This window comes from Lepus europaeus, chromosome 8 (genome assembly GCF_033115175.1).
Source record: "Lepus europaeus isolate LE1 chromosome 8, mLepTim1.pri, whole genome shotgun sequence".
Taxonomy (NCBI): Eukaryota; Metazoa; Chordata; class Mammalia; order Lagomorpha; family Leporidae; genus Lepus; species Lepus europaeus.
The window spans coordinates 100,003,430-100,031,349 of NC_084834.1; the positions used below are offsets into that span (position 1 = coordinate 100,003,430).

The 27,920-nt window shown below is 43.8% G+C and overlaps 1 protein-coding gene across 1 annotated transcript in view; it reads right to left on the reverse strand.

Moving 5' to 3' along the window:
• MRPL1 (mitochondrial ribosomal protein L1) overlaps positions 1-26,641 on the reverse strand; it is a 110,501-nt gene extending 83,860 nt beyond the window's left edge. Inside the window, exons 1-3 of the mRNA XM_062199205.1 lie at positions 26,545-26,641; positions 18,408-18,522; positions 5,480-5,738 (exon numbers count right to left, since the gene is read on the reverse strand). Of these exons, the coding sequence (XP_062055189.1) occupies positions 5,480-5,738; positions 18,408-18,522; positions 26,545-26,575 (405 nt within the window). The 5' untranslated portion in view covers positions 26,576-26,641. The remainder of the gene's footprint in view (positions 1-5,479; positions 5,739-18,407; positions 18,523-26,544) is intronic.
• Positions 26,642-27,920: the final 1,279 nt, after the last annotated feature.

The following is a 27,920-nucleotide window of genomic DNA, read 5'->3' on the forward strand; positions in this document are numbered from 1 at the left end:
AATCATAGGGACTGGCACCGTGGCTCAATAGGCTAATGCTCTGCCTTGTGGTGCTGGCACACGGGGTTCTAGTCCTGGTCGGGGCACCGGATTCTGTCCCAGTTGGGGCACCGGATTCTGTCCCGGTTGCCCCTCTTCCAGTCCAGCTCTCTGCTGTGGCCCGGGAGTGCAGTGGAGGATGGCCCAAGTGCTTGGGCCCTGCACTTGCATGGGCGATCAGGAGAAGCACCTGGCTCCTGGCTTCAGATCAGCGCGGTGCGCCGGCCACAGTGGCCATTGGAGGGTGAACCAATGGTAAAGGAAGACCTGCCACTGTGGCACAGCGGGTTAAGCCACCATGTGCAGTGATGGCATCCCATATGGGCGCCAGCTCAAATACAGGCTGCTCCACTTCCTATTCAGCTTCCTGATAATGTGCCTGGGAAAGCAGCAGAGGATGGCCCAAGTCCTAGGGACCCTCCACCCACATGGGAGACCTGGAGGAAGCTCCTGGCTCCTGGCTTCAGCCTGACCCAGCCCTGGCCACTGCAGCCATTTGGGGAGTGAACCAGCGGATGGAAGCTCTCTCTCTCTCTCTGTCTCTCCTTCTCTCTCTAATTCTCCCTTTCAAATAAATAAATAAATCTTTAAAAAATAAAATTTAAAAAACTTAAAGAAATCATAATTAAAATCTAAATCCCCAGGCCAGTGTTGTGGCACAGTGGGTTAAGCCATCACTTGCAATGCTGGCATCTGTATCAGAGCACTGGTGCTTCCAGTTAACATGCCTGGGAAAGCAGCAGTTGATAACCCAAGTGCTTGGGCCATGGGAAACCTGGCTGCTGGCTTCAGCCTAGCCCAGACCTTGCTGTCGCTACCATTTGGGGAGGGACGCAGTGGATGAAAGATCTCTCCCTGTCTTTCTCCCTCTCCCTCTCCCTCTTTGTTGCTGTCACTCTGCCTTTCAAATAAATAAACAAATAAATCTTAAAAAAAAAGTCTAAATGTGTCTTCCCAACTCCATGCTTGGTTTGTAGATCTACACTATTCACCAGTCTCCCAAATATTAAGACATATTTGCATATCTATACCTCTCCCAGCACCTTGCACAATGCCATCCATTTGATGACAACAAACACTTACTAGATTGGATTAAATTTGCTTAAACACATAATTTTCCGATATCATCAAAGAAGGCATGAAAACAGCTGTACACACTGAAGAGACAATATCTGGGTAATGTATTCAAAAAGTCACTCCTAATTGCCATCAATGGCTCTAAACAACCAGGTAATACCCAACACAAATGTCAAACCTGAAAGGCTCTTCTGAAAGGGACTATTTAAAACAAAGTAGACCACCACAACTATTGGATAAACTTGGGTAGTCAATTGCAAAACCCAAGCTAATCATGGCACACATTTGAGACACCCTAATACAAGCAGAGATTCAACAGGGCCTCAGAACAATGTGTTTGGTCATTTGGCCAAGGAAATATCTGGACCTGAGGCTCAGATCTCTCTAGACACTTCACAAGGAAACAAGTCTTAGGTCCTCCCTAGTTTCAGGGAAGCCATAAAGTCTGGAAGAAAGAGAAAATGCGCCATTTTCCTAATAAAGATGATTGCAAGATTACTGAAAGCCACCACAAAACACACCAAACACTGGAGTTAAAGGAAAGGTTTATTGTTGGGTGAGGGAAACCCAACAGACTGGAGTGAGAGGGTGAAAGGGGGGAGAGGGATGGAGAAGAGAAGTATCAAGAGAGCCTGTGTGTGGGAAGCAGGCCCCACTGTAGTCTTGCAGGGGGTAGGGAAGTGGGAGCAAGGAATCCCATTAGGGTGAGAGTGGAGCTGACACTTGTTTGGGCCATTTGGTCACCTGACTTCTAGCAAGCCAAGCTGGGCTTAAGACCAAAGCTTACTGTGCACGATGGCAATGGGCCAGAGCATAAGGTGGTGTCTGGGGCTTAGATGGTGCCACAGATAAGACTGCACAATTTTACTAACAGTTACATTTTTAGGAAAACTCTGAATACAGATATTCTTCTAGGGATTTTTTTAAAATATTTTCAATCATTCATTCATTCATTTAAAAGACAGTTGCATGAGGAGCCAGCACCACGGCATAGCAGGTAAAGCCATCACCTGTAGTGCCAGCTTCCCATATACGTGCCAGTTCGAGTCCCAGCTGCTCCACTTCCGATCCAGCTCTCTGCTATGGCCTGGGAAAGCAGTAGAAGATGACCCAAACCCCTGGGCCCCTGCACCCACATGGGAGACCCAGAAGAACTCTTGGCTTTGGATTGGTGCAGCTTAGGCCATTGCGGCCATCTGGGGAATAAACCAGCGGATAGAAGACCTCTATCCTCTCTCTGCCTCTGACTCTCTGTAACTCTGCCTTTCAAATAAAAAAAAAAAAAAAAATCCTTAAAAAGATTAAAAAAAAAAAAAAAAAAAAGACAGCATGAGAGACAGAAAGAGATCTTTCACCAACTGGTTCATTCCGCAAATGGCCTCTGTGGCTGGAGCTGGGTTGGGCCAAAACCAGGAGCTCAGAGCACTATCTGGGTCTCCTGAGTGAGTGACAGGGACCCAGGAACTTGGACCATCTTTCACTGCATTAGCAGAGAGCTGGATAAGAAGTGGAGCAGCTCAATCTCAAGTTGCTGTTGATGTAGGATGCCTGTATCTCAGGAAGTGGCTTACCCCTCTGTGCCACAATGTCAGCCAGTGTTCTAGGGATTTCTTTTCAGACAAAGATTCTTAAGCACATGTGTATCAGCTATGCAACTTAATTTTACTTTTGGGCACTCCTTTGCCATTAACTTGTCACAGGTGGTCTCAACAAACTTTTCAACACTATGTTATCACAATAATTAACATCCTATGGGGAACACGGGCTTATCGATGTACTCTATGAAGAACAAAAAATACCTTAGGAAGACATCTATGTCATTAGTGCACAAGCGGCTTCCACAATGAACAAAGCTTGCAGTCCTGTAAGTCATCATTATGAGCTACATTAATGATTGACTAAGAAAATAATCATCCTGGACACAAAATTTTTAAAATAACAGTAACACTATAGTATAAAATAAAAATTGTGGGGCCAGTGTTGTGGCATAGCGAGTTAAACCTCTACCTGTGACACCAGCATCTCATATAGGCACTGGTTCAAGATCCGGCTGCTCCATTTCTGATTCAGCTCCCTGCTAATGCACCTCGGAAGGCAGCACATGATGGCTCAAATGCTTGGGTCCCTGCACCCACATGGGAAACCCGAAGTAGCTCGGGGCTCCTGGCTTCAGTCTGGCACATGCACAGCCCTAGCCGTTCAGCCAATTGGGAAGTGAACTAGGGATGAAAGATTGTCTCTCCTTCTCTATCTCTGCATTTCAAATTAAAAAAAAAAAAAAAAAAAGTTAACCTATCTAGCATAAACTGTTCCTAACATTGATCAACTTACTCTAATTTCTGTGCCTCAGCTTCCTCTTCTGAGATTACGACAGGATTAAGTGAAACTGAATGCAGAATATTTAGCATGTGCCTGATACAAAGTGCTCAGTAAATAGTGACTGCTAGCATTAAGTACGTACTAAATACATTATGTGCACTATCTCATTTAATCTTTGTTACAACCAAATGAACTGAACGTTTTCTCTCCCTTTATAAAGGGACGGGAAAAACTAAGATTTAAAGAAGCTAAGTAATAAAGCCAAAAGCAAACAGCAAAGAGGCCCAAAGTCAAAAACTGGTGATGGGGATGGTTGTTTTGGCACAGTGGTTTTGAAACTGTTTGGGATACTTTGAACCCTTACGGAGGTGCCTGAGTCCAAGTACCAGCTCCACTTCTGATTCCAGCTTCCTATTAATGCCAACATGGGAGGCAGCAGGTGATGGTCCAAGTACTTGGGTCCTTGCCCCCATGTGGGAAAGCCAAACTGAGTTCTGGGCTCCTGGCTCCAGCCTGGTAAAGCTCTGGCTATTGTGAGCATTTGGGGAGTAAAACCAGCAGATGGATGATTTCCTCTGTGTGTCTCTGTGCCTTTCAAATAAAATTAAATGAATGAAAATGCTTTTAAATATGGTGATGGTAGGATTCTGGTATGTACTACACTGTAATCTGGCTCCAGAGTCCATGCTCTTTTTTTTTTTTTTTTTCTTGACAGGCAGAGTGGATACTGAGAGACAGAGAGAAAGGTCTTCCTTTTTTGCCATTGGTTCACCCTCCAATGGCCGCTGTGGCCGGCACATCGCGCTGATCCGAAGAGCCAGAAGCCAGGTGCTTCTCCTGGTCTCCCATGTGGGTGCAGGGCCCAGGGACTTGGGCCATCCTCCACTGCACTCCTGGGCCATAGCAGAGAGCTGGCCTGGAAGAGGGGCAACCGGGATAGAATCCAGCGCCCCAACCGGGACTAGAACCCGGTGTGCCGGTGCCGCAAGGCGGAGGATTAGCCTGTTGAGCCATGGTGCCGGCCGAGTCCATGCTCTTTAACACTTTGTTATACTGCCTCTTCCTAGGAGGCTCTATTATTGTTGTTATTGAGGTTCTTAAATTATATTCTAAAACTTACAGGGCCCAGCACTGTGGCATAATAGGTTAACCCTCCACCCACAGTGCCGGCATCCCATGTGAGTGCCAGTCTATGTCCTTGCTGCTTCCTCTTCCAATCCAGCTCTCTGCTATGGCCTGGGAAAGCAGTAGAAGATGACCCAAGTGCCTGGGCCGCTGCACCCATGTGGGAGATCCGAAAGAAGCTCCTGGCTCCTGGCTTTGGATCAGCCCAGCTCCAGCTGCTGCAGCCATATGTGGATGGAAGAGTTTTCTCTCTGTCTCTCCCTCTCTGTAAATCTACCTCTCAAATAAAACATAAATAAAACCTTAAAAATAAACAAAAATTTAAAAAAAAACTTACACCTTCTACGTTTTTCAAAAAAATTAGCCATTTTCAGAGTAAGAGTTAAAATGTCATTTCTAAAAAAAAAAAATCAGATTTATTAAATGCGAAATACATAAAATTTAGGGCAGTCACAGACATCAATACTGGTCTAGTGTTTTTCCTGCTATTAGAGTTTTATTGGCAAGTCTTCTGTTGAACGCCAACATACAAGCAGATAAAGCACAGTGGTTCTGGTCGAAGAAAGAGTGAGGACCTTGGAACCCCACCCAAGCAAACTTGGTCTCAAGCATAAGACCCCGCAAACATATCTGAAAGCTACTGCCGTAGTCAAAACTCTCATTTACAAAAATGGAACATGACACACAAATTATTTCCCAAATAACTCAACTGAATTTAACACTCTTATACTACAGACTCTTCATGAAAAAGGAGAGATGTGTTCAACATGGTTTTTTATATATGAAAAATTAAGAAACATGCTAAGAAGATAAAATTTTCCCAAAAATTATTATGAATGGCAAGAATTTTAAAAATTAAGAAACATCAATTCACACTGCCCCTGGTCACAATTAACTTACTTTAATTGAGTCTACATACCTTCTTTCCTAATGCCATATCCAGGGTCAAATCAATATAAACACCTTGCTTTGGATTGGTAAAGTCCAGAATTTGAAATTTCTTAAGTAAGTGAACAGCTTTCTCCACCTCATATATTTGCCTCGGGTATAAGCGTTTTAAATAGACATCATCTGCAGGTTCACCTTCCATGAAGGGATATGACTTTATTTTTTCTATCTCATCTTTTTTTTCATCTTGTGCTTTTTCTTTGGTACCTTTTTTTGTTTTCTTTGCAGGCCTTTAAAAAAAAGAAAAATTCAAGATCAGCTATATTAATGTATATTCTTTGAGATTTTTTAAAGTTAGTAAGTCATGAGATAGAAAAAAGATAACAAGATAGTTTATTTTAATTAAAAGGCATAGATTACTTGAAAGTTTTTCAAATTCAACACATACTTAAGTAAACTTTTGTACCATTTGCAGTCGATACAAAGTTGAATAAGTCATTGACACTATGCTCCAAACATTTAAAAAACAGCAGAGGAGACAGACAGGCCAACAGATCATTTCAATAAAATGTAGTAAGAAGGGCCTCATGCAAAGACATTTAATCTAGCCTAGGAGACTGGGAAGAGCTCTTGCACAGATGATGCCAAAGATAAGTTTTAACATATTAAGGAAGTTTTAACATATAACAAGGAAGAGGTGGGCATTGTAGCACAATGGGTTAAGCCACTACTTGGGACACCCACAGCCCCTATTGGAGTGCCTGGGATTGAGTCATTCTTCTGATCCAGCTTCCTGCTAATATGTACCCTGGGAGTCAGCAGATGATGGCTCCAGAGTGCAGGTCCCCACCACCCAGGTGAGAGACCTGGATGGAATTCCTGGCTCTTGGCTTTGTCCTAGCCTAGCTCCAGCTGTTATGAGCATCTGGAGACTGAACAAGTAGATGGAAATTCAATCTTTCTCTCTCTTGCTCTTTTAAATACATAAAAGTAAAAATCTTTTTGTTAAAAGAGATAAGGAAGAGTTAGCCTACATATATACTCAACACAAGTGAAAACATACGTCCACAGAAAAACTTTAACACAAATGTGGACAGCAACATTATTCATAATAGCCAAAAAATAGAAATAAATATCAACTGATGAATGGAAAAATTAAAATGTGGGAAATCCATACAGTGGAGTGTTAATCAGTAATATGAATGAATGCAGTACTGGCGCCAGCATTGTACATAGCGAGTGAAGTTGCCTGGCACACCAGCATCCCATATCAGAATGCTGATTCTAGCCCCAGCTGCTCCATGTCATCTGGCTCCCTGCTAATGTGACTGGAAAAGCAAAGGAAGATGGTCCAAGTACCTGGGCTCCTGCCACCCATGGAGAAGATCCGGATCAAGTACTTGGCTCTTGACTTCTGTTTAGATCAGCCCTGGCCGTTACTGTCAATTGGGAAATGAATCAGCAGATAGAGCTCTCTCTTTCCCTATCTCTGTATCACTCTGCCTTTCAAACAAATAAATAAATATTAAAGAAAAAGAAGAGGAAGAAGGAAGAACAAGACGAGGAAGAGGGGCTGGCATGGTGGCACGATGGGTTAAGCCACTGCCTGCAATGTTGGCATTCCATATGAGCTCCAGTTCAAGTCCTACTGCTCCACTTCCAAATCAGCTCCCTGCTAATGCACCTGGGAAAGCAGTAGAAAATTGCCAAAGTGCCTGGGTCCTTGCCACCCACACGGGAAACCCAGATGGAGTTCCAAGCTTCTAGCTTTGGCCTGGCTCAGTTCAGGCCTTTGCAGCCGTTTGGGGAGTAAACCAGTAGATGGCGGATCTCTCTCTCTCTCTTTCTCTCTCACTCTCTCTCTCTCTCTGCAACTCTGCCTTTCAAATAAATAAATAAATCTTTTAAAAAAGGAAAAGGAATCCAGTACTGACACATGCTAAGACATGAGAAGCCTGTGACAAAAGACCACATATATTATCCTACTTACATAAACTATCAGGAATGGGCAGATGCAGAGAGACTGAAAGTAGATTTAGTGGTATCTAGAGCAGGAGAGGGGATGAGTGAATGGAGATTACTAGTGGCCATGAGGTTTTTTGAAATGTTTTCTGAAAATGTTCTAAATAAAACTGATGGTTGTGATAGTTGTACAACCCTGAAATACAGTAAAAACTATTGAATTGTACACTTTAAGTGGGTGAATTACATAGTTTGGAAATTATATATTAACAAAGCTGTTATTTTTTTAAAAATGGTGAAGCAAAGAAACAATATAATAAAAAGTACTGAGGCATGAAATAAAGTGTTATACAAAGGGTGCTATTGTAAGTTCTACATGACTGGAGCAGGACTTGGCAAACTTTTTCCCTGCAGTAAATATCTCAGCTTTGTGAGCCATGAAGTCTCTGTCACAATGACTCAACTCCACCACTGTGGTGCAAAAGCAGCTATAGGCATGCCTAACTGAGTAAGCATGGCTGTGTTCCAATAAAACATATTTATAGACACTAAGTTTGAATTTCATAATTTTCACATGTCACATAGTATTACAGTTGTCTTCTAATCATTAAAAAATATCAAAACTATTCTTAGCTGTGAACTGTACAAAAGTAGGCAGCAGATCAGATCTGGCCCACTGGCCAGAGTCTGCTCACTACTGAACAAAAAGGGTAACATACAGAGCAGGAAAGAAAGATGACGCTGGAAATTCTAGACCATAAGGCCTTTCTACAGGCAATGAGAAGGCAGTAAACAGGAATGATGTCTGTGTTTCAGGCAGAGTATTCTGTCTCTTAGAAAGAATGCATCTGAAAGAAGCAGGGCTGGAGACAATTAACAAAACTATTCTCTCTCTCTCCTCTCCAGGTGGAGTGAGGGTAATAAGGCAGAAAACAAGGCAGATACCTAAGTAGGGAAAGGAGGAAGAAGACTAAAACACTTCTCAAGTTTCTAGCACAGTAACTAGATATAGATAGAGCAGTACCACTAACCACAAGCAGAAATACAGCAAAAATTGAATTCTGGTGAGGGAGGTCGTCATGGAGATGAGTTCAGTTTGGGACATGGAGTTTGAGTGTGGGGTAGAGTGTATCCTTTGCCCAATTCTTTACACCCTCTCCATGCAAGTCCTTTGCTAAGTGACTCTGCAGTTCCTCCCACTAAAGGGATGAAGTATAATTCCCAGCTCCTTGTTTTGGCCCTCTGACTACAGGGAAATTTCATAAAGTCCATGGAAAATGCATATTATGAAAACAGATACACATGTATCTCCAATTTTTTGTATAAAAATAAACTTATCTTTTAATTCCATTTTTCCATGAACTTTTGGAAGTACCCTCGTGGTTTTGGCTAACCAAAAATAAATAAAGCAGAAATGACAGTTTTCCTGCTCTTAGCTTAGGCAATAAGAGGCTTCATATGTTTCCTCTTTTATTTCTGTATTTCTGTTGTTCTCATAAGAACAACATGCAGAGACTAGCCCAAGAGAAGAATGAGAGATGGGTGGAGCACAGCTGCCCCCACAGAGCCCCAGGGCTAAATTGGACAATCCTCAGCTGACCCACAAACACAAAGGTGCAGAGCAAGTCTAACCAAGGTCATCAGAGACTCATCTGAACCCAGCCTAGGTCAGCTGATCCATGATGCGTAGGCAGTGATTAATGGTGGGATAGTCTGTTATATGGCAAAAGTTAACAAACTGGTTACAAAATACCTGAAAAAAAAAAAAATACCTTCAACAGGTAATTGCAGGTAAAGAGTCTGAAGCTAAGGAAAAAAATGAGAACTAGAGGTGATATAAATTTCCCAGCATTAATTCACATCACACATATACTCTTTTTCTTTTTTAAAGATTTATTTATTTATTTGAAAGGCAGATTTAGAGAGAGAGAGAGGAAGAGACGGAGATCTTCCATCCACTGGACCAATCCCCAAATACCCACATAGCTGGTGCTGGGCCAGGCCAACAGCAGGAGCTCCATCTCGGTGGCAGTGGCCCAAGCATTTAAGTCATCTTTTGCTGCTTCCCCAGGCACATTTAGGAAGCTGGATCGGAAGTAGAGCATGACGTTGGTATGGTATTCCTGCATTGCAGCTGGCAACTTAAGCCACTGTGTCACAACTCAGCCCCCCACATATACTTTTTTTTTTTTTTTTAAGATTTATTTCATTTATTTGAAAGAGTTAAAGAGAGAGGTAGAGACAGAGGGAGAGATGTCTTCCATCCACTGATTCACTCCCTAAATGGCCACAACGGCTGGAGTTGAGCCAATCCATGGCCAGGAAGCCAGGAGCTTCTTCCAGGTCTCCCACATGGGTACAGGGGCCCAAGGACTTGGGTCATCCTCTGCTGCTTTTCCAGGAACATTAGCAGGAGCTGGATGGGAAGTGGAGCAGCTGGGACTTGAACCAGAGTCCATATGGGATGCTGGCGCTACAGGCCAAGGCTTTAACCCACTGTGCCACAGCACTAGCCCCCCACATATACTCTTATAAGCATAAAAGTTGTTAAATGCTTGGGCTGGCCGTGTGGTAGAGCAGGTAAAGCAGCTGCTTGTGGCACTGACATCCCATATGGGCGCCAGTTCATGTCCCAGCTGCTCCACTTCCAATACAGCTCCCTACTAATGTGCGAGGGAATGCAGTGGAAGATGGTCCAAGTCCTTGGGCCCCTGCACCCATGTGGGAGACCTGTTAGATGCTCCTGGCTCCTGGCTTTGGGCCATTGCAGCCACTGGGAGAATGAACCAGCAGATGGAAGATTCTCTTTCTCTCTAACTCTGCCTTTCAAATAAATAAACAAACCTTTAAACTAAAAAAAGCATTATTATAAAAAAGCTATGAAATGCTTATTTTTCATTTTTATTTATTTGAAAGGCAGAGAGAGTGAGAAAGAAGTGAGATCTTTCATCCACTGGCTCACTACCCAAACACCAAAAGCCAGAGCCCAAAACTCAACCCAGGTCTCCGACTGTACCATATTTCCAGAACATATTTTACTAAGTAAAACTTTTATGTGGGCGGACATTTGGCCCTATGGTTAAGACACCATTTGGGATGCCTGCATCCCATTATCAGAGTGCCTGGGCTCAAATTCCAGCTCCATTGCCAATTCCAGTTCCCCGGGAGGCAGCAAATAATGGCTCGATTGCTTGGGCCCTCACCACTCCTGGGGGACCCAGATTGAGTCCTAGGCTCCAGATTTGGCCTGGCCCAGCACCAGCTACCATGGGAATATGGGGAATGAACCAGGAGATAGACAGTACTCCTCTTCCCCCCCTCCCCACCTCTACCTTTCAAGTAGATGAAAATAAATAAACTTTAAGAGAGAGAGAGAGAGAGAATTTCCTAGATTATTTCCATGGGTTCAATCTAATCATAAATCCTTAAACATAAGAAAGAACCTTTGCCCTTTCCTGGCTATGTCACACAGTGTTGGGAAGATGACACTGAAGAAACTGCAAGGCATTCAACCTGTCACTGCTATGAAGATGGGAAAAGAGGGTACAAGCCAAGGGCCAAGGCAAGGAATGGCAAGGAAACAAATTATCCCCTAGAGCCTCCAGAACAGAACTACAACACCGTGATTTCAGCCTAGTGAGACCAGTGTCAGAAGACTAACAGAAACGTAAAATAAAAAGCTTGTGTTCATTCTTAAGCCTCAATTCGTGGCAATTTGTTATGGCAGCAATAAAAAACAAACATTAAATCTATTTAAAAAAAATTTGAGGAGACTGGCGCTGTGGCGCAGAGGATTAAGCTGCTGTCTGCAGTGCCAGCATCTAATATGGGTGCCAGTTCAAGTCCCGGTTGCTCCACTTCCAATCCAGCTCCCTGTTAATGGCCTGGGACAGCAAAGAAAGATGGTCCAAGTGCTTGGGCCCCTGCACCCATGTGGGAGATCCTGGATGAAGCTCCCAGCTCCTAGCTTCCACCTGGCCCAGCCCTAACTGTTGAGGCCATTTTGAGAGTAAACCAGTGAGTGGGAGATCTTTCTCTCTCCCTCTGCTTCTCCCTCTCTCTGTAACTCTGACTTTCAAATAAATACATCTTTAGAAAAAAAAAAAAAAAATGGGGGACCTATGATGTTTGTGTGAAAGAAATGGATAATGGCAAAGCAATTTTTTAAATAAAAATAGACCCCAAGGGGCAGGTGTCTGGCCTGGCAGTTAAGATGCTGGTAACAATGCCCATATCCTACATCTGAGTACCTGGGTTCAAGTCTCTACTGACTCCAGCTTCCTGTTAATGCAAACCCCAGGAGGCATCAGTGATGCTCAAGTAACGGGATTCCTGCCACCCATGTGGAATAAAGAGAATAAGTTCCTGGTTGCCCTGCTTCAGCTTGGCCCAGGCCCTACCACTGTGAGTCTAGGGAGTGAGTCTGCAGATGGAGCTCTCTCTGCCTGTGTGTGTCTGTGTCTGTAAGTGCATGTGCACACACGCCTGCCTGCTTCTCTGCCTCTCAAAAACAAATCCAACACCTAATTCCATCCGTACTTTTAGCATTCAATAAATCCTTATTACCACCACTAAGAATAGTACCCTCCCAGCTAACAGAACAATCTAACAGAACAGCAGATAATGATAATCCTCATGTTAATGGGCTGCAGGTGTCCCTTTGGACAGACGACAGCAAGCCTAAGCAAGTGCTCAAGTGGACAGACGGCTGCAACACGTCTCGACACTATCTTGGAAAGTACTCCACAAAATCCTTAAAATGTATATCCTGAAACCCTCCAAACTGGAGAAACCACATTTTTGGTTTATATTTAGCAGAGAAGCAGTGAAGCCAATAGAAGGAGGAACCTGTTTTAGGAATAAACTCTCCTCTTTAAAGTAAACAAAATGTCCTTGCTGCTGTACCCTCCAGACTTACTTTACATAAACGCTGATTTCACCAAAGTGTTGAATCATAATTGAACTTGTACATTTCATTTGCAATTAATATGAAATTTCCAGAGGCTGGTATCTGACTTTCTAAATTAGCAAATATTTGCCAAAACCCAATAGAAGTCTGATCCATAAAGAGACTGAACTGGGTGGGTACAGAGCAATTTACTTATTTATACACTGGACCTTGTTCCACAAAATATTTGAGTGAAAACATGTTTAAATTTCAAAAAAACATTGCTTTAGTAAAAACAAAAAACAGTGTAAACATGACAGCACAGATCAAACAGTCTCAGGAAAATGTATCCTTCCCAAAAAAAACCTGCAATTAAATAAATTCCTTCACTAACAATTAATCTCACAGAACCACTGGCTGTTTTCTATGGTCCTCTAACAAATGTCGATCTTTAGTCACAAGAACTTCATTCAGAACTTTGTTGTTCGTGCACTATCAGATGAGCTTCAGTACCGTGATTCTCAATGAATAAAATAAATACTAGAAAGGTTTTTGGGAAGGTGCAGGAGAAACACCTGGCAGAAAACAGACAGAATTTAAATGCAGTTACCTGGGTAACTAAACCACAGATTAAACGAGTAATAAGAGACTGTACTCAGCTAATAGCTTTCTCCTTGCCTCATCTGTCCCTAACTACAAAAACATGAAAAGAAAAATAATTGCAAGGTCATACCCAAGAAAATAAGAAAAGAAAAAAAATTAGTGAATAATAGAGTGCATTTCTAAACCTCTGAAAATCTGTGACCCCAAGAGACCAATCTAAGTCCTTCCAAGGTTGAAGAATCCTTTATACTGAGGAACTGGGAGGAGGGGTAGGGGTGGGAAATCACACCCTCTGTCAAACTAAACTAAATGGAAGTAAGAAGAAAAATGCCTAGAGCTTATTAATGGAATGGAAATGTCTAGAATGGTTATTTCTCAGTCTAATCACATAAATATTCACTCACATCTCTGATGCTGGTTTATTCATTACCTTTTAAACTAAATGCAGAAATTCTGCCTCAGCTTACAATTTAAAAGCTAGGGAGAGCACTAACACTGAGAAAGAGCTTTTCTTAAACCCATCACAGGAAACAAATCTGAAATCCAGGAAAAATCACTCATGCCGCAATCTACCACCCCCAAGACCCACCTCATCTCTCCAGTGGCACATGAGACAAAGGCAAGCAGGTAGCTAACACTCTGGGGCTAGTGTGACAGCACGAACCCCCCTGGGAGATCCAGACAGGCAGGGTAACACTCAATTCACAGGCTCTTTTCCACACTTCCACCAGGTGCTCCCAGGAAAGACTGGAGCAGGGCAAGAGACTAGAACACCTTCCCAGAAAATACAGGCCTGGAGGAATAGGCCCAGGCAAACAGCATTGTGTCTAGAGGAAAGAAAGAAGAAAAAGGGGCAGCACTATGATGGTGTGGCTCAGCGGTTAAGCCACCTCTTCCAACACCAACATCCTATAGCTAGTGTTGGTTCCAGTTCTGGCTGTTTTGTTTCCAATCCAGCTCCCGACTAATGTGCCTAGGAAAGTAGGGAAGGATGGCCCATTTTCTTAGGCCCTCCTGCCACCCACAAGAAGGGATAGAGTTCCTGGCTTCTGGCTCTCTATCGCTCTGCCTTAAAAAAAATAGAGACATAAAATAATAATAATAATAATAATAATAATAAAAGAAGAAAAAAAAACTTCACAACAAGGTCTACCCCTAAGGGCAGGGCAGGAAACAGTTTGAGTCCAGTATTCCTATACCACTATGGCTGGGACAGGGCCAGGAAACACGTACCGGCCCTGCAACAGATGTATACTAATGGGAGATGGGCAGAAATGCTGAGAAAACCCCATGCTCCAGGTCCAGCTGCACTGGGTCTACACGAGACTAAGCACAGATGAAGACAGCACAGCCTCCCTCCTACCACCATCAGCAGCTTAGCAAGCCGAGTAATAAGCAACAGTAGTCCGGGGGGAGAGAGGCCACTGTAGGAAGCCGGTGGAGTGGAGCATGGGCAGGAACACTCAGAACACTCCAGCTACCTTGCCCAGCCTTACACATAAAGTAGCTCCACAGACATTTGAAGTTGGTAACAACCATAGCAACAACAGAACAAAACCTGGCTCAGCCCCTGACCAGACTGATTCCACACCCAGGACAGATGAAAACACATGCCTACTTGCCGGCATAAACCCTATTCACTTTAGTTTCTACTGTTCAACACAAGATGGCCGGCACTCACTAAAGAATTCTGGGATATACCACAAAGCAAGAAAAAGAACCCACTATCAAGAGGGAACCCAAACCAGACTCAGACGAGCCAGCGACGTTTTTAAGATCAAGATCTGCTCCTGGCTAACAAAGGGTATACGGCTGCACACACAGAGATGGGAGATCCAGAGTGAGAGAGGGAGAGGGAGAGGGGATAGAGAGAGAAATGAGCTTTGCCCACCTATTTCATCTTAGATTCTGATTAAAAAATGTATTAGCCCTGAAACAAAAAAGTATTTTTTCAGTATATTATAAAGTCACTACACTGAATAAAAAAACAAATAATGAATACTTTGATTCCCATCAACCTACTGAATAATTCTCCTTGTCAGACATGGAAAAAAAAAAAAAAAAACTATGTACAAACTTTTGTAGTTTTTAAAATTTTTAAAGCTTTTAAATATTAATTTACTTGAAATGCAGAGACAGAAACAGAGATGGAGACAAAGAAATCTTCCATCTGCTGGTTCACGCCCCAAATGCCCACAACAGCCAGGGCAAAAACCAGGCTAAATCTAGAAACTCAGAACTCCATCTGCGTCCCCTACATTGGCGGCAGAGATCTAGGTAAAGGAGGCATCACTTGCTGTCTTCCAGAGTGCGTAATAGGAAGTTGGAATGGAACTGGAGCCAGGACTTGCACCCGAGTAGTCCAATGTGGGATGTGGGAGTCCCAAGCAACATCTTAACTATTATGCCAAACGCCCTCCTCTGTAGCTGTCTCTATAAGTACCTGTGTTTCTTATACTTTTTTAGGTCACTGAAAAAATACTTTTAAAATTGTATTGGGGGGGCTGGCGCTGTGGTATAGTGGGCTAAGCCTCCACCTGTGGCACCAGCATCCCATATGGGAGCAGTTCGTGTCCCGGCTACTCCTCTTCCAATCCCACTCTTTGCTATGGCCTAGGAAAGCAGCGGAAGATGGCCCAAGTGCTTAGGCCCCTGCACACATGTGCAAGATCTGAAAGAAGCTCCCGGCTCCTGGCTTCAGATTGGCCCAGTTCCGGTCATAGTGGCTATTTGGGGTGTGAACAAATGAATGGAAGACCCTTCTCTCTGTCTCTCCCTCTGTCTGTCTATAACTCTACTTCTCAAATAAATAAAATCTTTTTTTAAAAAGTGTTAGAGAAATTCTAAATTAATTTCTAAAAAAAAATCCAAAAAAATTGTAACGGGGAGTGGGTTTATAGCTAGCAGTGAAGACTCCTGCATCCCGTATCACAGTATCACAGGGAAAATGGGCCTTCTAATATTCAATGGTATGGACAGAATCCAGCAAGATATTTATGAAGGCAATCTGGTATTCCCCACCAATATTATAAATGCATGTCTTTTGACCCAACAATTCAATTTCTCATAGTTTATATTACACATATATTTACTGTATTTGAGAATATCTATGTACAATAACTGCAGGATCATTTTTATAACCAAAAGAGAAATGTGTATCAATGGAATAGATACAGAAATCACGGTACATTCACCCCATAAAGTACTTGACAGTTAAAACGATGAGTCAGCTCCATATGAAACAATTTCCAAGATGCACTATTAATTTAAAAGCAAGATACAGAAGGTAACACATACTAATACTTATGCAAAAACCAAGTAATATATTTATATACTTATGTATGTACAGATCATCAAAACTGAATGGCTAAACAACAGGGTGGAAAGAAGAGCTACTCTTCACTACATATCCCTTTTACTTTTTAAACTGCTTACCATGAGTATCTTTCATCTATTAACAGATTTAACAAACTCATTTTTATGAAATAACTTTAATATAACAAGCAATTATTTATGTTGCTGCCAGTTCACTATGAAATCCTCAAGGGCAGAGGAACAGAACATGTGTCTGGTTCATCTTCACATCACCAACATCCTGCCCAGTGCCTGAAATATGGCAGATGCTCAACAAAGTATAATAACAAAAGAGATAACTGGGGCAAAGTTGCCAGATATTCAATTAAATTTACAGAAACAAGAATGTATCACACAATTGAGAATTTACAAACTTGCCAAAAGCTTCCCACGCTTTAGTTTTCATTCTGGGCACCCTATAAACTAAGGATTGCATTCTAGTAAATGTCATAATGAGATTTTGTAGATAACTCTATAAGCTTTTCAGACCTTACCCAACAAAGCCATATATTCTACTACTCCCTCCTAACCATGAAGAGTGACAGTTCTACAGTCAGACAATTTTGGCTGAAATCTTCCCTCCAACACATTGTAGCTATGTAACCTTGGAAATACTACTTAATCTCTGGGCTTCTAGTCCTCTACATATAAAATACTTAAAATAGAATCTGTGATCCACAGAGTTGTTGGAAAGATTAAATGAACTAATATATATGTAGTATGCTTAGTAGTGTTAGCATATAGTAAACATTCCATAAGCTTTTAACCATCATGCAACAGCTTCTAAGTATCTTATTGTAACTAAGCCACTTCAGCCTCAAAAATGGTGACATCATAGAGGAAGACATTCATAAAATGGATGACATAAACTACCACCTGTTTCTACACTTCATTAAAATCAGTACTACCTGGGGAAAACACAATTAGTACAAGGCCCAGCAAGCAGATGATACAAGATAGGAGGTTGAGAGCTCAGACTTCTCTCAGTCCTTTGCTCCAGTGGGTATCAAAACAAAAATGCAATAGTAGGCTATCATACTGTTAGTTTAACAAGGTGGTGGCAGTATCAATGAAGAAAGGGATTAGGGTCTAATTAGATAGGAAACCAGTCACTGCTCTTCAAAATCAGAAGTTGAGGGGCTGGCATTGTGGTGCAGTGGGTTATGCCACTGCTTAAAATTTCTGCTGGCATCCATACTGGAATGTCAGTTTAAGTTTGGGCTACTCTGATTCCAATCCAGCTCTCGGCTGATGCACCAGGGAGGGCAGCAGAGCACGACCCAAGTGCTTGTGCCCCTGCACCCACCTGGGAGACTTGGATGGAGCTCCTGGTTTCCTGACTTCAGCTTGGCCAAACCTGGCTATTGCAGCCATTTGGGGAGTGAACTAGTAGATGAAAGATTAGTCTCTCTTTCTCTTCTCTCTCTTCTTCCTCCTTTTTCCTTTTTCCTTTTTCCTTTCCCCGCCCCCCCCCCCAATAGTTCTGCCTTTCAAATAATCTTGTTTTAGTTAGATTTATTTATTTGAAAGTCAGAGTTACAGAGAGAGAAAGAGAGAGATCTTCCATCCACTGGTTCACTCCCCAAATGGCCAAAACGGCCAGGGCTGGCCCAGGCCAAAGCTAGGAGCTTCCTCCAGGTCTCTCATGTGGGTACAAAGGCCTAAGTACTTGGGTCATTCTCCATTTCTTTCCCAGGCACATTAGCAGGAAGATATGTCAGAAGTGGCACAGCCAGGACTTGAACCTGTGCCCATATAGGATGCTGGTGCTACAGGCTATGGCTTAACCTGCTGCACCACAAATGAGGGAGTAGGTAGTTAGCTTAGCAGCTAAGATGCCTGCATCCCATACCAGAGTTCCTGAGTTCAATTCCTAGCTCTGGCTCCCCACTCCAGCTTCCTATTGATGCAGACCCTGGGAGGCAGCAGTGATGGCCCAAGAAATTGGGTTCCTGCCACACTCACGGATGACCTGGATTGAGTCCCCAGATCCCAGCTTCAGTCCCAGGCCAGCCACAGCCATTGTGGGCATTTAGGAAGTAATCCAGTGTACAGAAGTTCTGTGTGTCCATCTCTCTCAAATTAATAAGTAAATATTTTTAATTTTAATTGGTAGAAAATGAAGTAACAAAAGAAAAAATAAAATACTTACTTAGTAGCAGCAGCAGCAAAATGTCTATTGGGCACTTGAATGTTTATGGAACAGGGATAAAGGGATGTCTGATAAACCATCTTGGAAGGACTAGGCCTTTGATGATGTATCAAGGCTTGAAAGAAAAAAACAAACAAAATGTTAATATTAAATCATCATTATATAAAAACCAGTATTCTCAAAATAAAAACATTCTATATTTTATAGGTTTTTATTAAGATTTAGTTTATTTATTTGAAAGGCACAATAACGGAGAAGAAACGACAAAGAAGAGAGAATAAGAAATCTTCCATCCCCAAGTGGCCAAAATATCTGAAGTGCCAGCCCCTAGTTTGTGATTCTTAACCATAGTTTTAAAAAGTATAATAATGAGGCCGGGCATTTGATCTAGCTGTTAGGACATCACCTAGAATGCCTACATACCATATCATGGTGCCTGGGTTCAAGTCCTGGCCCAAGTCCTTGGGCCCCTGCACCCATGTGGTAGACCCAGAAGAAGCTCCTGATTCCTGACTTCAGACCAGCCTAGCTCCAGCCATTTGAAGAGTGAACCAATGGATGGAAGACCTCTCTCTCTGCCTCTGCTGCCTCTCTGTGACTCTGCTTTCAAATACATAAATCTTGGGGTGGGGGGGGTGGGGGCACCTGGATGGCTTAACCTGGATCTTTGAACATGTAAATTATTACCCTAGTACTCAATGAGCTACTTTTAACCCATCTACTGAGCATCTTCTAACAGCACTCTCCTTCCCACTCACCATGCTTCAAATGTACCCACCTCCTCTTACCTGAATGAATATATCCATTCTTTACCACCATAGGATTTTCATATAGACTATTACTTTTATCGGTGACATTCTCCTCTACCACTTTCCTATCACACAGCTAATTCAGAGCAATCCAGTTATCTTCCAGGGACTCTATTTAAATGTTACTTCTTCAGAACAGTTATTCCCAAAGATTCAGAATAGATTATGCCTTTCATGTACACTCTTACAGTATCTTGGACTTTTCCCTCATAGCACTTAGGACAGTTGTAATTAAAGAAGTAATTATCGGGGCTGGTGCTACAGCATAGGGGGTGAAGCCACCGCCTGCAGTGCCGGCATTCCACATGGTCACTGGTTTGAGTTAGTCAATGTAGCTTGTTAATCATTGTCTCCCTAACACCTCACAGTGTTTGGTAAGTGGTGATTCAATAACTATCTGCTGAATGAGTGAACAGAATTTGAACAGATAAGGGCAAAAACTGGATTCAAATTACCTTTTTATTATTATTATTATTATTTGACAGATAGACAGTGAGAGAGAGAGAGACAGAGAGAAAGGTCTTCCTCCCGTTGGTTCACTCCCCAAATGGCCACTATGGCCAGAGCTACACTGATCCAAAGCCAGGAGCCAGGTGCTTTTTCCTGGTCTCCCACACGGGTGCAAGCACCCAAGCATTTGGGCTATCCTCCATTGCCTTCCTGAGCCACAGCAGAGAGCTGGACTGGAAGAGGAGCAACCAGGACTAGAACTCAGCACCCATATGGGATGCCGGCACCACAGGCAGAGGATTAACCAAGTGAGCCATGGCGCCAGCCCCTCAAATTACTTTAAATATTATCTCATAGGAGACATGTATCACAGTTGTTAAGTCACCACTTGGGATATCCATATCCCATACTGAAGTTATTGGTTCTAGTCCTGGCTACACACGTCCAGTCCAGTTTCCTACTAACACGCACCCTGGGAGACTGCAGATAATGGCTCAAGTACTTGGGTTCCTGCCACCCTTGTGGGAGACCCAGACTGAGTTCCAGGCTCCTGGCTTTGGCACAGCCTGGCCCTAACTATTGCAGGAAATTTGGGGTATGAAGCAGCAGGTGGATGATCTATCTCTGCCTCTCAGCCTTTCAAATAAAATTTATTTATTTTTATGCATACACACACACACACATGTATACATATATATCTCCTACTATACAACAAACAGAAAAGGGCATTTTCTGATAACCCATTTATTTATCCATTCAACACTGAATGAATCAGTAAAATATGTACTAGCACTATGTTAAGCATTCAGGACACATCAGTGAATACACAAAAATCCCTATCTTCATAGAGCTTACATTTTCATGGGGAGAGACAACATGAACAAACATAATATGGGGTGCGGGGTACTAGAAGGTAAAAGGATTGAGTTAGGAGTAAAGTGATTAAAATGATTTCAATTTTAACTAAGAGAGTGAAGGCCTCATTAAAAAACCAGTGAGGGGCTGGTGTTTTGGCACAGTGAAGTAAACCACTGCCTGCGACGCTGGCATCTCATATGAACACTGGTTCAAGTCCCAGCTGCTCTACTTCCGATCCACCTCCCTGTTAACGTGCCTAAGAAAGCAGCAAAGGATGGTACAAGTCCTTGAGTCCCTGCATCCACATGGGAAACCTGGCTCCTGGCTTCAGTCTGGCCCAGGTCTGGTCACTGCAGCTATTTGGGGATGAACCAGCAGAAGGAAGAGCTCTCTCTCTCTCACTCTCTCTCTCTCTAACTCTTTCAAATAAAAGAATAAAAATTTAATTTTTAAAAAGTGACATTTGAGCAAAGGATTGAAAGCAGTGAAAAAGCTAGCTGTGCAAATGTATAGCAAAAATGGTCCAGGCCAAAGATTTCACAGCAGGAGCGAATAGGAAGACCAATGTGGCTAGTACAGAGTGAGTACAGACAGAAACGAATAGTTAGAGAGGAGCCGGCACTGTGGCTCAACAGGCTAATCCTCCGCCTTGCGGCGCCGGCACACCAGGTTCTAGTCCCGGTCGGGGCGCCGGATTCTGTCCTGGTTGCCCCTCTTCCGGGCCAGCTCTCTGCTGTGGCCAGGGAGTGCAGTGGAGGATGGCCCAAGTGCTTGGGCCCTGCACCCCATGGGAGACCAGGCTCCTGCCATCGGATCAGCGCGGTGCGCTGGCCGCAGCGCGCCAACCACGGCGGCCATTGGAGGGTGAACCAATGGCAAAAGGAAGACCTTTTCTCTCTGTCTCTCTCTCTCTCACTATCCACTCTGCCTGTCAAAACAAACAAACAAACAAAAAAAGAATAGTTAGAGAAGAGGTCAGAGAGGTTACCTGGGTGAAGTGGATAAAAGGCAGGCACCTGATGATGTTGCAGGCCAGCGTTACTCAACAGAAGTATAATGTGAATCACAATTTAAAAATTATTTATCTATTATTTATTTATCTGGAAGGCACAGTGACAGACAGGGAAAGACAGAGAGACCTTACATCAGCTGGTTCACTTCCCAGGTGCTCACAGCAGCTGGAGTTGGGCCAGGCTGAATTTAGGGGCCAAGAACTCCATCCAAGTTTCCCATACGGGTGGCAGGAACTCAAGCACTTGAGCCATCATCTGCCACCTTCCCAAGCACATTAGCAGGAAGTTAGATTGTAAGCAGAATAGCCATCACTTTGATAAAGGATGTGAGCATCCCAAGCAGCAGTTTTACTAGCTTTATCACAACACGTACCCCCAGCACAAATATAATGTTAATGTTTATAAGAACAACAATAAAAGGAAAAAAGTATAACTAATAATAAAAAGTAATGGGTTTTATTACAGCTAACAACCCAAAATATTATCATTTCAGTATCAATGTAAAAATATTGAGGTAGGGGCTAGCTTTGTGGTGCAGTAGGTTAAACCACCACTTTTAATACCGGCAACCCATATCAGAGTGCCAGTTCAAGTCCCAGCTACTCTGCTTCCAGTCCAACTTATACACCTAAGAGTAAAGCAAACGACACTCCAATTGCTTGGGCCCCTGGCACCCATGTGGGAGACCAGGATGGAGCTCCAGGCTCCGGGCTTTGGCCTGACCCAGCCCCAGTTGTTGTTCAATGGAAAGTGAACCAGAGGCCCATACCGTGGTGTAGCAGGTAAAGCCACCACCCGCAGTGCCAGCATCCCACAGGGGCGCTGGTTTGAGCCACGGCTGCTCCACTTCTGATCCAGCTCTCTGCTATGGCCTACGAAAGCAGTAGAGGATGGCCCAAATCTTTGGGCTCCTGCACCCACACGGAAGACCCAGAAGAAGCTCCTGGCTCCTGGCTTTGGATCGGCACAGCTCCGGCCACTGCGGCCATTTTGGGAGTAAACCAGTAGATAGAAGATTTCTCTCTCCTCTCTCTGCCTCTGACTCTCTGTAACTCTGCCTTTTAAATAAATAAATAAATCTTTAAAAAATATATAAAGTGAACCAGCAAATGGAAGATCTCTATCTCTGTCACTCTACCTTTCAAATAAACAAATGAAAAATATACTAAGAGTTTTCTTTTTTACTAAGCCTTCAAAATCCAATGTGTATTTATTTTTTTAAAAGATTTATTTATTTACTTGAAAGTCAGAGTTACACAGAGAGAGGAGAGGCAGAGAGAGAGAAGTCTTCCATCCGATGGTTCACTCCCCAATTGGCCGCAAAGGCCAGAGCTGCGCCAATCCAAAGCCAGGAGCCAGGAGCTTCCTCTGGGTCTCCCACATGGGTGCAGGGGCCCAAGGATTCGGGCCATCTTCTACTGCTTTCCCAGGCCACACCAGAGAGCTGGATTGGAAGTGGAGCAGCCAGGTCTTGAACTGGCGCCCATATGGGATGTTGGTGCTTCAGGCCAGGACATTAACCCACTGCGATAGCCCTCCAGTGTGTATTTAGCACACTCACTTTCTAGGAGCTACATCTGAAGCACTCAAAAGTGACTAACAAAGTGACTGCACATTCATAAGCCATTCTAAGAAAAACGGGGTGGCTTTGCAGAGTTCTGAGCACAGAGTGGCAAGATTTGACTTAAGTTCTTAAGGGACCAACTTCACTACTTGAGAGTAAACTATAGAGAAATCCAGATAAAAGATGGTAGGGGTTTGGAATAAGGTGGTTTCAGGGGAGTAGCAAGAGATCAGATTCTGGGTTTATCTTTTTTTTTTTTTAATAAATCTTTTTTTATTTTTATTTTTTTGACAGGCAGAGTGGATAGTGAGAGAGAGAGAGACAGAGAGAAAGGTCTTCCTTTTTGCCATTGGTTCACCCTCCAATGGCTGCCGCGGCCAGCGGATCTCGCTGATCCGAAGCCAGGAGCCAGGTGCTTCTCCTGGTCTCCCATGCGGGTGCAGGGCCCAAGCACTTGGACCATCCTCCACTGAGATTCTGAGTTTATCTTAAAGGTAAAGCTAACAGAATTTCCCAACTATTTAATGTGAAGTATGAGAAAAAGAGAAGAGTGAATGATATTCTGAGGTTTTGGCCTGGGCAACTGAAAGGATAGAGGCACCATCAAGTAAGATGGAGAAGGTTGCATCCTATGATGATGATTTTTTTATTTAAACATGTGTGAAATGCTAATACAATGTCCAAGTCAAAATCTAAAGTACTCAGATTTCTAGAAAGAGGTCCCAACTGTACATATAAATTTGATAGCCACCATGAGATAGCCAAGAGTCAAAATCCATGAAACTTGAGACAAGCCCACCAAAGGACTGAATTTAAACACACAAGAGATGAGAAGGAAGGATGGAATCCTGGCTCCTGGAACACTCCAAGGAAAGAGACTGGGGACAGGAGGAATGTGAGAAGTAACGAAGGGTAATACAGGAAGAACATGAGGTGAAGAAAACATGGGAAAGGAATGGCAATCTTGTTTTTAAAGATTTATTTTTATTTATTTGACAGGCACTATTACAGAGAGAGAGCAAGGGAGAGACAGAGAGATCTTTCATCAGATGGTTCACTCACCAAATGGCTGTAATGGCCAGGGGTGAGCCAGACCAAAGCCAGAAGCCAGGAGCTTCTTCCAGGTCTCCCACATGAGTACAGGGGCCCAAGCACTTGAGCCATGTTCCACTGCTTTCCCAAGCACATTAGCAGGGAGCTGGATCAGAAATGGAGCAGTCAGGACTTCAACCAGTGCCCATACGGAATGCCAGGGTTGCAGGTGGCAGCTTTACCCTCTATGCCACAATGCTGGTCCCAGGAATGATAATCTTAAGAAGTCTTCTTGGTTTATTAGGTTTTGTCCAATATGGGATTTCCGTTATACAAGGAGATAATGCCTTTAATCTTCTTTCAGTACCAATATACACTTTGAGGGGCTGATGTTGTGGTTCAGCAGGTTAAGCAGCTGCTTGTGATGCAGGCATCCCACATCAGGGCACCAATTCAAGTCCCAGCTACTCTGCTTCTGATCCGGCTTTCCTGGGAAAGCAGCAGCAGAATGCCCAAGAAACCCAAATGGAGTTCCAGGCTCCTGGCTTCAGCCTGGAGCCCAACCCTGGCCCAACCCTGGCCTTTACGGCCATTTGAGGACTGAATCAATGGATGGAAGATCTCTCTCACTTTCTCTCTCACTCCCTCTGTGTTGTTCTGCCTTTCAATTAAAATAAATGAATCTTTCAAAATATATATTCAGGGGCCAGAGCTGTGGCACAGAGGGTAAAGCTGCTGCCTGCAGTGCCAGCATCCTATATGGGCGCCAGTTTGAGTCCCAGCTGCTCTACTTCCAGTCCAGCTATGCTATGGCCTGGGAAAGCAGTGGAAGATGTCCCCAGTCCTTGGGCTCCTGTACCTTCGTGAGAGACATGGCGAAGCTCCTGGCTCCTGGCTTTGAATTGGCACAGTTCCAGCCGTTGCAGCCACTTGGGGAGTGAACCAGCGGATGGAAGATCTCTCCCTCTCTGCCTCTCCTTCTCTGTGTAACTCCTGACTTTCAAATAAATAAATCTTTAAAAAAAAAAAAAAAAAAGACCTCTCTTTCTCTCCCTGTCTCTGCCTCTCCGTAACTCCACCTTTTGAATAAATAAATCATACACACACACACACACACACACATCTTGATTTGTTCATTCAGTAGTTCCCAAGGTTTGTAGTGCTATCTTGTCATCCCTAACTTTTTTTAAAAATTTATTTTATTTATTAGAAAGACAGAGCTAGAGAGAGAGGTAGAGAGAGAGAGAGAGAGAGAGGTCTTCCATCTGCTGATTCGCTCCCCAGATGGCTGCAACAGATGAGCTGCACCAATCCAAAGCCAGGAGCCAGGAGCTTCTTCCGGGTCTCCCATGAGGGTGCAGGGGCCTAAGGACTTGGGCCATCTTCTACAGCTTTCCCATGAGGGTGCAGGGGCCCAAGGACTTGGGCCATCTTCTACTGCTTTCCCTGACCATAGCAGAGAGCTGGAGCGGAAGACGAGCAGCCGGGACTAGAACCGGCGCTTCAGGCCAGGGTTTTAATACACTGCGCCACAGCACCGGCCCCGATCCCTAACTTTTGAGCAGCAACTTTCCCACGTAAAAGATGCTCGTCTTGACACTGAGCTTTCCTGTGAGAAAGTCAAAGGGAAGATTGTGATCCAGTGTTGGAGAAATCACTGGCCTAGGAGTCCTTCACAACACAGCCCTTCCTCTTCCACTTGCTAGTTACATGAATTTGGCCACAGATCTAATTGAGTCCATTTCTTCCTCTGCAAAGGGAAGTGATGCTGGCTGCTGACGCCACCTTAAGAATTATGTTAACTCAAAACATAAAACACAAAAGCCCTTTACAAAAAAGTGCTTTCACCCTAACACACTGGACTTCACTAACTGCTAAAAAGAGGGCTATCAAGAAGTTCGACGGAATTAGCCTCCAAATGATAAACTGCTCCAGACTAGACATCTGGAAGTTTCAGGACTGCCATCGCCCACAAGGCTGTATTCAGAAGCACCAATAAGCAACTCTGAAAACCGAACGGAGTAGAGACATAAGCCACGAAGTCCACCAGCCTCCTTTCCGTTACCAGAACGCACTTGGCGCATCAGTCAGCACACGCCCCAACCCGGGGCCCAGCCCCTCCGTTTCGGAGACAGAACCCCGTCCTAGCCTTCCTCACACAGGCTGGAAGGCTGTCAAGGTATAACTCCCTGTCACCCCTCTCTCAGACTGCAAGGCTCCAGAAAGGAGTGAAACCCCAGGTAAGGTCGCTTCCAAGGAGTAATGACCCAGGAGCCCTACAGCCCAGAAAAAGCACGGTGCATTTCGACGACCCGGGACACGCTCGTGCCTAGGAAAATCCGACTTCCGCTGTGCTGTAACGAGAGACACCGAGCCACAGCTGTATTCCCCAAGACCATTTACTGCCTTACCTCTGCCGAGGCACCGTATGGCCGCCGCCATTTTGGCCACACCGGATTGTGCTGAGGAATTTGGTCCTCCGTTTCAACTGGGACCAATTAAAGAAGGGTTCCGCTCTGGAATTGGCGAAGGGGGAAGGAGTTAGAAGGAGCAAGAGGAACGGGGAGGGGAATAAATTAAGCTTCACTGCCGGCGTGGCGGTGCTCTAGGAGACTTCCGTGCGCTAGGAGACTCTGCTTCTTGGTTCCGGTTCGAGGCTCACTTAATACTTTAGGAAAATACGAGCGTGTTAGCGATGCTGTAATTATTTTAATCCTTTCGTCTCAATTTTGTTTGATCCCGCAAGTGTACTCAGAATGGTAATTTTATTGCGAGAGCGCCTAAGACCTAGTCTAAAATCTTGAAAAACAGAAAACCTGCAGAATCCCATGGAGCTTCCTTTCTCTGCCACGTTCCCAGTTAGTGAAGACTTTTTAAAGAATTCACCAGGCTTTTCGCCACCAGCCAAGAAACGGGTCCCACTCGCGAACAAACTGCCTTTTTAAATGAAGCGCAGGATCAAGTTTTCCGTTAGTGTTTCACTGGTCCGCTCGACATTTCCCCCCTGCTGGCAAGCTGCACCCGTAGGATCGATTGAATAATAATACAGTACTTGACGTTTATGTAACACTTTTCCCTTTAAAATGGCAGATCTGAGACCTACGCACAAGTTATTCTGAAAGGGGAAAAAAAAAAAAAAAAAAAGCTGAATGTCCTTTCCATTACGTCACAACTGTCGGTGTGGTTTATCCAAAACACATCTGATCTCGGATTATATCACTTCTCAGTTTAAATAAAACCACCCCCAACACACACAGGGTTTCTCACCTCCATCACTTTGTTCAACGTGTCCCTTCTGTTTGCAATCTCTTGTTCTGTATCAGTAGATAACTTTTTTTTTTTAAAGATTTATTTTATTTGAAGGCAGAGTTACACAGAGAGGAAGAGATTAAGGGGGAGGGGTGGGATCTTCCATCCACTGGTTCACTTCCCAAATGGCCAAAATGGTCAGGGCTGGGCCAGGCTGAAGCCAGGAGCCTGGCGCTTCATCTGGGTCTCCCATGTGGATGGCAGGGGCCCAAGTACTTGGGCAAGCTTCCCATGCCTTCTGCAGCACATTAGAGGAAAGTTGGATCAGAAATGGAGTAGCCAGGACTCAAACCAGCACTCCACTATAGGATGCTGATGTTGCAAGTAGTGACTTAACTGTACATAAGCCACCACTCCCACCTCACATCTGTGGACTCTTATATCTCTTGTCCTAGCAGGAGAATTTAAACATACATTATTTGACTCGAAGTTGCATGTAATATGATTACAGTAGTGGCCTCATTGAAATATTGTCCTT